General features: G+C 38.0%; 1 protein-coding gene across 1 annotated transcript in view; it reads left to right on the top strand.

Annotated features, from left to right (window-relative positions):
- The window catches only part of LOC104044768 (pituitary tumor-transforming gene 1 protein-interacting protein), a 33,828-nt gene that overhangs the window by 19,112 nt on the left and 1,655 nt on the right, over window positions 1-13,061 (top strand). Inside the window, exon 6 of the mRNA XM_064444648.1 lies at window positions 5,782-5,828. Coding sequence (XP_064300718.1) covers window positions 5,782-5,828 — 47 coding nt within the window. The remainder of the gene's footprint in view (window positions 1-5,781; window positions 5,829-13,061) is intronic.

The following is a 13,061-nucleotide window of genomic DNA, read 5'->3' as shown; positions in this document are numbered from 1 at the left end:
TACAGTGCATCTCAGTGAGAACAGCATTCCTTCAGATGTAGGTTTTTATAGCTTAGTTCTCCAGTGACTCTTCATGGTTTATACGTTATTCTTTAGATAAACAGCTTTTATAGGGAGGACCATAATACCTGGTATAATCCCAGTGTATCTTTTGAATAATACTTCCTTCATGGTCTTTATTTTGGAGATTCACAGTGGATTAGCTTCAAGGTAACAGGAGAGTCCTAACCAAACTAATGCTAGAATTAGAGCTGTCATGTGTGGGTTTGAATCCCCACAGACTGTCATGCAAATTGATCCTAGGTTTGCCCCTTCCTGGTTATATTCTCTAAATACTTGGCTGCCAAGTAACTGATGGGCACCTTTGCTCCCTTGCTGATGCCTGATGTTTTCTCCTGAACTCAGACTCATTGTTAATATGAGCAGGGACTGCAGGGAGCAAGGCATACTCCCATATGAGACCCCTTGGTGAGCTTTTGTGTGAAGATATCAAGTTTCTCTATTACAAATGTGCATAAGAAGACAAGGGAGGCAGGCAAACATGCTTGGTTTGTTCAAACATACTATGTTTCTGACTTGGCACGAAAGTGGGAGCCAGTAAGGTTGTCTTACAGATGTACCTACCGTTGCTCATGCCTCTGACTGCAGGAGCTGGCAGAATTGCTTGTCTTAACTCTGTTGTTGTTTTTCTGGGTCTGAACTGCCAAGTTATATAAGCAAATACAGCAACTGTTTGCCCTGAATCTGGCAGTGGTTATGGCTCTGAAGCAGGCATCGTGATATTAGGAAGCAGAATAGATTATGTTGTAATGGGTTAAGTTGATCCTTTAGCCTTGTACAAAATTCCTGAACTTGTTGGCAATAGAATAGGATGCATTGGGGATGTTTAACAGGAAAGAATTTTTCAGAGATTGACTTAGTGCAAAGCTTGAATGGTTAGCTTTTTTTTTGTGATATTTATTTTTTTAAGAGCTATTATACTGGCAGTTAAATATCTATTTAATTTCTCTGCTAGCTGTGTAATGGAGTGTAGTATCTTTTAAACTTAACAATTGTCTTTGTTCTGCACAAATTTTACTTTTCAGACTTAACTGTTGCAGTAATGTGTGTTCTGCATTTGTGCTTGTTTAGGAAAGTATGAACTTAAAAGTAACTTTCTGCAGAGGGAAGATGCGAATTAGATGTCTTCTAGTGTAGTTGAGCTAAAATTACTGTTTTGAAAATGTATATTTTTAAGTCTAATGGTGCCACTAATCTAACCCTCTAGATAGTGTGTGTAAAAGCATTCTACATCTGTTGTAACTGCTGATGGAAACATCATTCTTACTTTTCTTTCATGCCCAAGGCATAGCACAGAGCTAAGGAATGTTGTGCCAGATCTGTTTTGCAGAAAGCTTTTCACATTTCTGTGGGGTTTTTGAGGTGTGTTTAATCTTTTGGGTGAGTTTGATAAACAGTCTCAGCATGTACCCAGAAGATTGCTGGGATCCACAGGATGCAGGGACAGCATGAATCCAGCGATGGGAGAAAAGAGCATTTATTTGAGGACAGAGTGGAAAGCAATACTTCCCCTTTCACCATTGCAAGGTAGTGTCAAATTTTATCTGAGAATGGATGTAAATTTGTTTTCATAAACATCTTCATTTGTAAGCTGAAAGTGTCATACATGAATGTGGCCAGAAGGGTAAGAAGTATCCCTTTAGGAAGCATGCTCACACACAGTTATGCAGCACAGCTTCTCAGATAAGTGATGTTGATGACTTGCAATGGATCAGAAAAAAGGGAAATTTTCCACCTGTTAATCCACCTCTAACCTAGTCATGGCACAGTAGGCAGAGTGCTAGTGTGAGGGTGATGTTTCTCCTGTAATGCTTTTGTTCTCTCCTGAAGAGACAGGATCCTGTGAGGAATACCAATATCTTGTATGTCAAAACCATGTGCCTTGTTGTGATATATTATGCTACATTGTTCAGTGAAGTAAACACTTATATTTATTACAAAGCAAAGGCTTGTGACCAGGTGTATAGGCGAAGATTGTGTGCCATAACATTTCCACTGTGATTGTGTACCATAACCTTTCCACTTCTGGAATGTAGGGTTTTCTGTGTGCACACAGAGCAAGTGGTGTTGCACCAGGCAATTAGCACAGCAAAGACCAATGCTATTCCCAAATTAAGCTTAGGAACAAGGATCGCTGGGAGCAGACTGTTTGACCAGAATGATTGCTGCAGCCTTAAAGCAGCAGCCCTCTTTCCTAGCTTGTCTCAGGAGTGTGTCTGTGAAACAGAGAAACTGTTCTAATTGCAGACGAGAGCTTAGCAGCAGCCCTGGGTGTTTCTCATGTTCCGAACATGTACCTGTTGTGTGGCTGGGGAGGGGTTGGTTGGTTCATGGAAAAACATGAGGACTAGGCCACTTCCAGCAACCAGAACACCTCACCCTACCCCCTGCTTGCTTCCTGTAAGTCTTTAGGAGGATAAATTGCTAGTAGCAGGCTGTAGAACAGATTCATATTCTCAACAAACTGTTTTTTACCAGCAAACTGCAGAGGAAGATGCTGTCTTGTACTGTGTGGTCTGTCTTTTCTACAACCTGCGAAGTCTTCACATAGTTTCTGAAAATAGCTGGATAGATATTCAGATAATAGTGTGTAAGGAAAATAGGCACAGCATTGACCTTGTGTCTGTTTTTTTTTTTTTCCCCTATCATCTCTTTTTTTTCTTCTGTGGGATACAGCTACTTCATATACAGCTGTTCAGATAAGTTGGCAATGGAAGAACAGGACTAGCCTGAGCTTCATGTCATGGTTCTGTTAGTGAATGGTAAGAACAAAGTAAGGAGGCCCAGGATGCATAGTGTGTGATTTTTTGCAACCTTCAAGATAGCTGCAGCACCTAATATTACCTGGCTTTTCAGGTACACACTAGAAGTCTGCTTTGTAAGTTTAAAATTTGTGTTAAAATTCAGTTTATTACGGGTACTTAGGAAGTGTCTTTTTGGAATACCTAGATGGCTGTTAGAACGAAGAGTAAGTGTAGTGACATCAGCCCTCTGCTTGTCTCCAAAAGGAAGAAACTAGCTGTCACTTCAGTGATTTTTTTTTTGTTTTTTTTCCCCCGACCTTCTCAGTGGTGATATGTAGAGTTTGCACTTCTAGTGAGGAGCAGGAGGGGAAGGAAACATGGAGTTCAGTTTTTGACTAATACTGAAGGAAAACAGGTATCTTACTGCATAGCTTTAGTCCTTTATTTGACTTGATGTCATCTCTTCTGTGAGAAATCCTTATTAAACATAGCATCAAGTAGTGAGTCTTTTCTGTACACTCATTTAATTACTTACAGCTGCAAATACATGGTAATTTATATGTTAGATTTATATAAATTATAAATTACAATTTATGTGCTAGAAGTTGATAAACCAATGAAAAGCAATGAGATCTTGAATGAGAGAAACTGCCAAGTATAATTTGGTAGTGTACTGGTAAGGGTGAACAAGGAGGGGGGGACAGGGAAAGAAAGGATTGCAGCTCATTTGTGAAAAACCAAGTATGGAAAATTATGTCAATTGTGTTAGTATTAGGAAAAATACTTTCTTGGCTTACAGCAGTGGGGACAACTTGCATGAAGAGCCAAGAATTTAGCATATAGAAGATGGAGTAATAGCAGTATTAAGAAACAGAGCCAACTCAGAAGACTTTAAAGTGACTTCAGTTGATCATAATGTAATATGTGAATGGTGCAATAAACCACCTCTGGGTGGCTGATTCAGTGGCTGCCTGCTCAGAATTGTGTCTGATTCTTTTCAGTTGATGTATACCTAAGCCATATTTACTGTACAAGGATTTAGTCATGGGTGATATGATACAGTCGTGGTTGCTTGTCAAAGTTTGAATGTTTCACAAATATTACAGATTTTACCCTTCATATCTAACCAAAGTAAGAATGTTTGGTAGTTTGTTTTGAATAGCCTAGGGAAGTATCTTAAAGTGTTTCTGAGGTTTAAAGCCTACACAGCCTGATTTATTTTTTTTTTTATCTCCCCTTGCCCCTTACCCTTAAGCAGACATTTAGTGCTTTCTGTTGTTCAGGGCAGATTCAGACTGCTGAAGTACTGAGATTTCAGTTGGAAACTGCAGCAGTAAGTCTCCATTATTTCAGTCAGGGTATGCAAAACTCTGAAGAACGTGCCATTAGTACTACCAGTAAAAAAAGCTAGTTCAAGGTCATAATATCACATTATACTATAACTATACAGAAATAAGGACTGGATTTATACAGGAGAAGGGTGCCTTAAGTGGAATCTCTCTCTTCTTTTCCTGAGATCCCTTGCCTCATATAATGTCTTCCTCTTATGCAACACAAAGCAGGAATCCTATGGTCAGGTTACCCATAGCAGGTAAATTTGACTCCTCTTCCTGTCCTGACTTTCTTCCTCTACGTTAATTTTATTTCATCACCCTGATTCCCCAGTTCTTCCTCCTGCAGTTTGGCCAGGTTGCTTTGTTTCCTATGCTGCCCAGGCTGAATAGTGGAAAGGGATATAAGGGGGAGAGGTATCTCAGGGAAATAGCAGTGGAAGGTTTTGAGTCAGTTGTCTTGTTTGGCTTTCTCATCATGCTTTGTCTGCATGCTTTCCATAAGTGCAGTTGCAGGGGAAGGCCCATTCAGCCCTTCAGCTCCATAGGAAGCAGGATAATTGCTTCTGAGGACACACAGGATCTGATTAGCAGTAGGAATTGTTTGGAGGTGGAATATGCATGGGGCAGATGGGATCTTTGGTGAATTAAGCTGTCAGTGCTTAACAGCTTTCTGCTGAATATGTGCAAATTAGAATTGGGCGAAAGTCACAACTTGTCTGACTCGGTTCAATTTTGATAGGGGCAACAAACAGTATTTTTTTTTTTTTGTTAGAGGAACATTGTTTTGCCAAATTCAATGTCCTTTCCTCCAAATATATAGATCCTAGATCATCTTACTGAAACAGAAGCTTTTTTTTTTGTTTTTAAACTAAGAAAAACTGATCTTCCTATATTTCAAAGGGAACATTATCTGAGGAATGATGGAGTGATTTCCATTTAGATTTCCTTCATTTTTCCCCTTCACCTTTGCAAAGGGGAGGAGAGGAAGGGGAAGAAGAAATTGACTTGTCAGACACTTGGTTTATGTGAACAATGAAAGTTTGGCAATATTAGGTACAGTCTTAAAAACTGTGTTGTGATTAGACAAAATAACTAGAGGCATCCAATTTTTATATAGCACAATATTTTAAATTATTCTCTGCATGGGTGCCATGCTGGATTTTTAGAAACTAGTAGTTTTCACTTCTACTTGCTGTACTGTTTAAACAAAACAGTAATACACGTTTTATCTTTTTAGAACTATTATATTGAGTTAGGATTCTAAAGCACACTGTATTCACAGATAAATTTTACCATTATGCTCCCTGCTGGAAAGCATTAGGGAATCTTCTAATATTGTGCCTTGCTTCTTATGTATAGATTAATTCCTCAGTGTGTGTATGTGTACATATATATGTGGACACATTACTTATACATAGAAAACCCAATATTTTTCTTTGTCATCATTGATTAGTGAGAAGTTATAGGGAATCTTATAGATACATAAAGTTTATATAGAAAAATAAGATATCTAACTGATATTTTTTTAAAATTTGTAATTGCATACTGATTTTTAAAATGCTGTTGTCTCTTTCAGATGTAATTATCATATTTTGCTTACAGCTCAAAACAGTCTGAATGGTTTTCTGATGTCTTTATTGCAGGAAACATGAAAGAAAACTGAAGCATGATGAAATACGTAAGAAGTATGGTATGTGGTAATCTTGTTTTGATACTCAGTATCTAAATTGATTCCTTTTTCCTAATTATTATTAAAATTCACAGCAGAAACAAGCTGCTTTATGAGCAGCAGAAGTAATCAAGCCCTGTTTCCTACTGATGCATGTCTTCTGTCATCTGAACACCTGATCTCATCACTGTTATGTTCCTCTTCTCTTCCTGCACTCTCCCACTGGGCAAGAGACAATGTGCTGGATGGGTTGCTTGCTTGGGGCAGGCATTTAAATATATTGATTAAAATAAGTAGTTCTGACTGTGTCTTCCTAAGAAGGAGTACTGATTGAGGCAGGTGTGTGTTTGTTCCTGAACATGATAAACAAATCTAGTTGAAATTGGCTAGTAGACTCATGGTTATTGGAGGAGGATGGACTGACTAGCAGATAGCAAGCTTTTTAAATCAAGCTTAAAACAGAAGCTTTGAGGATGCAGCCTAACAAAGGGATTAAGCTTGTTTTTGCTTTAAGTGTAGCTGTGGTCTGGTAGGAGAAGCACATAGCAAGACTGTAGGACCTGCTGTCTTGTATAGGAGGCTCTTATTATCTAGGCTTGTCAGCGCTTGCACTTTTCATTTGATTTGTTCAAAGGGTTAATAGTACTGTGTATTCAGAGACAGATATGCTAAAACTATGCTGCACTTATTATGCAAATTGCACTAATGTCAGAGAAGGTGATTCTAGGGGTCTGAACAGTCACTCAAAACTGTTAATTTTCATCCTCTTATTAAACTGATTGGCAGAGTCTGGGAATACCTTCATGAATCTGCAGCCTGATCTCTGGCTGATGCAGAAGCGATACAGACAATCTCTATAGGGAATTCTCTGCCTGGGGAACACTTGCAAAAGTATGTTCCTTTGCTGGAACGGAGGGAAAATTCCCTGTGAAACTTGAGCTGCAGGAGGAAGAATTTTGTAGAAACTAGAAATAATTTTCGTTAAACATCAGTCACGAACTTCAGTCCTGACCTTGTATCTCAACCACAATTCAGTTTCAAGAGGTTTGTCTGAGTGGTTGACAACAGCAATCCAGATTTAAAAAAAAAAATCCAAACAACAACATAAAACACATACTTTTTTGTGCATGTTTCTCCTTGGAAGAGACCTTAGAGTCAGTCTCAAAAAGTTTGAATCATTAGGATAGATCTGATGAAGAACTTGAGACAATGACGGCATCTCCAAAATAACATGCAGCACTCTACAGATATACGTATAACTTTGCATCTCCTTGAGGCAGTGCAGCTAAGAGGAGTGACCAAGGTTCTGAATTCAGTATAGCAGTTAGTGTATCAAAGCTCTCCACTGGGGTTAAGTGATGTTTCAAGAGGCTGCGTTCAGTTATATTCTGCTTGTGAAACTAGTTCACTTGTCTCTGGATGGTCCTATGTTTTAGTGAAGACAGTTCTCTCATCAGCACTTAACTTTCAGACCTTTGTGGAATGCTTTGTTGGATCTTGTTGGAGTACCTGAGTTTCCTGAGGAATATAGCTGTATAATTCTGTGCCTCTGGAATAGATTCACCAAATTCAACAAATCTTGCTTGTAGCTACACTATACACACAGTTGTATTGCAGCTAGTGTCATTTTGGCTTCACTTGAAGCATGTTAATCTATCACTGGCTGGAAACAAGTTCATATATTAATTGTGTTAATAGAAGGTGTACCTTCTTATGAGTAGTTAGGTATATTTGTTTCTTCATGCAGTTATGTTTTGCAATGCAGTTTACCTGCAAAAGATCATAATTCAAGTATAAAACTTAAAATTTAATAGCAAACTTCTAGATAAAGTTTATTTATTGACAGGTTTTCTGTATTGCATATTCAAAGATTAATTTGTATTATCAGATATATCAGAGGCCTGGATTCTCATAATTCGTCTTTGTCCTAAAGAAAAACCTAACTCTTACACTAATTGGCACACACTGGAAGGATGTATGTAACTGAAGAAAAATGAAAGACAAAATATGTATAAATTCTGGAATCCCTAAATATTATTGATTATGTATATAGCTTATATTCTGATAACATACAGGCAAATGGTTGTCAAAATAATTCAAGTGAGATGTAATACAGTAAGTCTTGCTATAGCCTTGGATCTTCTGTCTTCATTTTTCACTGTCTAATAAATACATATATTAGTACATTAAACATAATCTAATAAAAATTGCTGCAAAAATTATGGAGATAGTAGACTATTTTACACTCTTAGCACTGCAGAGAGGATTCTCGGTTAAGTAGGCATGGATGAGTGGCAGAAGGACAATGACTTTGTTAACCTGACTCTGTAGATTAAGACGATCATGCCTGAAATTTCAGTATCTGGTTGGCTTTAAGGGAATGCCTTTTCCCATTTCATCCACCAGCTTTCCTTACCCCATTTAAATGGTAATTACACATTTATAATGCATTGCAGGTGTCACTCTAGCCACAGTCCTTTGGGAGCATTGGAAGCAATAGAGAGCTTTAGCAACCAGGAATACACACTTTGAATTGTTTCTTTGTTGCACAATTTGATAGTATTTTTCATTTGCTCACATATATGAATGCAGTATGATTACACAAATTATATGTTGACTCTTAGAAAATTTTAAAGTAGAATTCAGAGTACTTTGCAGCTTGTGTAGTACACAAAGGAACTACAATTTAATTGCTGCTGCATTTGCTGCTATTGTATGTTCAGTGTAGCATTAGTGAGAAGCTGCTTTATTTATTTATTTCAGGATTTTGCCTGGTATTAGTGAAAGGATTCTATCTCTTCATTTTCACAAAATTATTGCCTTTCATAATTCTGGGCTTCCATACCACTTGCTTCAGTTCTGCAAAGGTTTTGATTAGCTAATTTAATGATATGTAATCCTATCTCCTTTATTTTGTGAGATGTTGATTTTTGTATTCAGTAGTTTGTCATAGTAAATGTTCCTTCTGTTCAAGATAGATGCTTTATCTTGACCTTCTTTAGTGTTCTGAATGCAAAGCAGGGAAACCTTGTATTGCTGTACAATTAAAGCTATTTAGTCTGTATGTTAAGAATAGAGTTGTTAATTTGGGAGTTAAAAATAAATTGGAAAAGTGTAAGAAGGGGTGAAGATACGCAGCATATGACAAACTAGTTTGGGGTGTTTTTTTTGCAGTGTATACAGTCTCTTGTATTTCACTTGTTAGTTCTATTTTGGGGCAGTGCTGGTACATGATGAGGGTCAGATCTCAATGACTGAGAAGCTGCATAGTATATCATATGAATTAATATGGTGGAAAGGGGTACTAATTTCTTGTAATTGCTTTCATGTCACTTCATACATATTAGGAGGCCTCATTACTTCATACAAGCTAAGGACAGATACTTGACTACTACACCTTTGAAATTTTTGAGTGTGTTTTAAATACTGCTAAGTAGGTTAAACATTAACCTCAAATCGAAGGTAAATAGAAGTAATGTGAGAAGTTCTTGTAAGTATCCTGTGTGTCAATATTAAAGTTCAGCAGTAACATGTAATGGACTGTGTTGCAAACGAGACTCCTGAGCCTACAAACATCTAGCCTCTCTGAACCTGTAAGTGTAAATTACAAATTGGGTAGTCGCTCTCATGTCAAATGGGACACAGTCGAGAGAGACAACTCATGTCTGGTTCAAGGCAGCACATGAGCTTTAGTTGAACCAGACATGCTATCCAATTAGCATAGGCTTGCAGCTCCTCTTTGAGTGTCACAGCTAAAAGCAGCTGTGGCAGCTGACGGGAGCTTTTTGTCACGCTCCTTTTTTTAAAATATCTCTCCAGACTGCTTTTGTCCACTTATTGGGGCCCGCTACAGCTTCTTCAGTAAGAGTTGGTGCAAGTGATGAGCTGCTGTCTCCCTCTCACTTAATGTAAGCTTATGATGTACTTAGAATGCTGAGGGTAAAAGAAATTTAAACACTTGTTGCAGATTTGAGAGCAAAGTCTATCAGATGTTGTAACCTCTGTGGTTATCCTTATTTGGAAGGAGGGCTCGCCGTTTCTCTTGGAGCACCTTCTTTCCCAGAAGATGAATTTCTGAAGTCATGACCAATAATATTCTCACTGGATTGACTTGTAGTTCTTAATGCCCATTTAGTTTCAGTATTGTACAATAAAACAGATCAGAGAACTTCAAATTAAACACGCTAATGCCTTATTGGTGGTAATTATATCTGTTAATTCCTAAACATAATGCAGTAAAACTGAAGCAAGTACTACTGGGAATGGCATTTGCAGTAACGAGTGAAAATGACACATTCACTTGAAATATGAGGACTAGTTATCTAAAATGGCCTCTGGCTGGGGCAGGGGCAGATAACAGTGTATTTGCTGCTCAGAATGGTATAGGAAAAACTTATCAGGACTCTTACACCAACCTCTGATTAATTTGAAATTGGCACTACTGGATGTAGAACATTGTTGCCATTGGATTTCAGCTGTTTAAGCTGTAAGAGAACAGTATCTAGTGTTTTACTGTGCTGCTTTCAGACCTGTGAAGTGTCAAGTATGTATCTTGAATGAAATATTAGAAAGTCATAATAAGCACTTGCCAAACTCTACAGAGAGAGGTATGCAACCTAAGTTAATTTTGTTAGGGAATCTGGTACTGCCTCTTGCTGCTTTGTGGAAAATTTTCTGAACTTTGGTGTCTTGATTTCTAACTGGAATTTAATGAGTGCAGGGAGTTTATGCAATGCCAATTGTAATAAAAACCATTAATTTCTAGTACTGTTACTGTTTTTCTGTAAATGGTGTGTAGATGTGTTTTATATTTGGAGAGGGTGAAATACAGAAGTACTGCAAAAATTTTTGAAAGTTGGGCTACTCAGTTGTCTCTCATGAAACTAAAGATACTAGAATCCATAGGTCCTAGCTGCCAAAGTATCAATGTGTCTGGAGGAAGGAAGGGTGATGGTGGTCTGGAAATGAAGTAGATGTTTCTTCTCTGTATTTGGGATGGGGTTATATTAATGCAGGAGTGTTAGCTAAAGGCACTAAAGCTTGAATGTTAGGCCAAGGATAAGAGCTTTTTTTATTGTGTGTTAACTTAGTTGTCAGCTAGAGTAGACTTAACAGACATTACAACTCTTTGTTTAAACGTGTGAAAGGTAAGATTAAAATTTGAGAAGTAACTGCTTTCCAGAAGTTTAAAAATATAAAAATGTCAAGATTTCAAAATATTGTAGATAATTTTTGACAATGCTGTGATCTAACCATATTCTTATTGCACAAATGCTTAAAAGATTGTTTCTTAAATATTTTTATTTTTAAAGGATATAAAAATATTTTAAAAGAATATTTTAAAAAACTATTATTTTTAAAAGTAGATACAGACAGGGTAGTATCTTTGATGCAAGGTACTATACTGGGTGAATAGTATTTCATGTTACCTGGCTGGAGCTTTATAAATGTGACTGGCCTACCCCTTCTTTGACAAGTAAAGGCATTGTGTATGAGAGCTGGCTTTGATTTTAACTTTTTACAAATCAACTGCTTGTAATCTTGCCAATTTGAGTAATTATAGGATTCATCATACTTATTCCTTAATATGTGCTTTTCCCTATCAGGTGGTTAATTGCAGTTGCTGATACAATAGTCAGCATTAAGCAGTTGTGCTTCTTGATTGACATCTTAGAATCATACAATGTCTTGAGTTGGAATGGACCTACAAGCTCCTGTCCCTGCACAGGACAACCCCAAAATTCACACCATGTCTCTGAGCGCATTGTCCAAGTGTCTCCTGAATAGCGTCAGGCTTGGTGCCATGACCGCCTCCCTGGGGAGCCTGTTCCAGTGCTCCACCACCCTCTGGGTGAAGAACCTTTTCCTAATATCCAACCTAAACCTCCCCTGGCACATCTTCCTGCCATTCCCTTGGGTCCTGTCATCAGAGAGAAGAGACCAGCGCCTGCCCCACCTCTTCCCCTTGTGAAGAAGCTGTAGACTGTGATGAGGTCTCCCTCAGTCTCTCTTCTCCAGGTTGAAAAAGTGACTTTAGCCACTCCTAATGTGGTTGTATGTATCTTAATGTTGTTTATATATCTTAAAATAACCTGGCAGCTCAAAAGAAGTGCAACAAGGTAGACAAAAGTATAGTCTGGCTTCAGTGCCATTAGCTTTTGACTCCTGGACAGAGCAGTGAATGTTCAGTATCTGTGTGCAGGCACATGTGGAAAAGAGGTATGGTATGAAAAGGTCTGAGGGGAGTTCTTACAAGATTTGGCGGTCACTAGTGTCATCTTTCTCTTCCACTATTGTGAAGCTGAACATTTGTGAATTGGGATTGTCTGGCTTAGCTGTCTTCTGTCTCCATGCCCTAAACAAATGAGCTAGAGAAGAGTCCAGGCTTGCCAGATGTAAATATAAAAATATTGGTGGAAAAGACATCGGTAGTGTTCCTGTTTTTCCACAAAAAAAAAAGTCAGCCTCTAGACTCTTATGGGACTCCTTTATTTTCAGTGTTTGCTTCTGCCTAGCCCAAATCTGGTGTGTGGTTTAAAGTCTCTTTGAAATAATTGCTGTATGGAACAGCGATTGCTCAACTAACCCTTACAGAAGATGATATGCATATCCAGACACTCAGCGTAACTGGATGGCTTTGCATTGCTGTCTGTGATGGTATTCTGGTGAAGTCATAAAGAATATTCAGGATGGAAACATAATCCAGGTTGCAGTATGTGATGCTCTTGTTCTGGTCCCTGGAGGCTTTAGTGCATGTAGAAGTGATCTTCATTTGTTCTTAGACATTGCCCCATTGCAGAAGTGCTGTAGGTGGCTGAATGTGACAGATGGTTGTGTTTAATCGAAGTGGAACTAAGTCAAAGTAGCAGCATCTTACATTTTAAAAGGATGGTGATCTTATAGTAACTTGAATGTATAACCTGTCCAGTCTGAATCTGTTCTTCCTGAACCATCTCTGTGCTTAGATTTTTGTAGACCTGACTCTCTCACAAATGCATTTTGTAGGGTATACCTCATAAATGAGAAATGTTTTCTTCTGTAAGAATTTTTCAGAGAAATGTTCTGTCCCTGCTAAATCATGAAATACCTATTTATTATTGTAGTGTGAGAAATAAGAGCTCTTAGAACACTTCTAATTTATTATTATTCTTGAGCGTCTTGTTAATCGAGCAACTACTACAAGACAAAAAATGCCTTTTGGTTTTGTTATATGGAGTACCCATTACACTGAGGTCAGTAACTCAAGGTTTTTGT

Source organism: Phalacrocorax carbo, chromosome 2 (assembly GCF_963921805.1).
Source record: "Phalacrocorax carbo chromosome 2, bPhaCar2.1, whole genome shotgun sequence".
In the NCBI taxonomy this organism is placed as follows: domain Eukaryota; kingdom Metazoa; phylum Chordata; class Aves; order Suliformes; family Phalacrocoracidae; genus Phalacrocorax; species Phalacrocorax carbo.
Note: the sequence above shows the minus strand (reverse complement) of the source record. Positions and strands in the feature narration are given on the sequence as shown.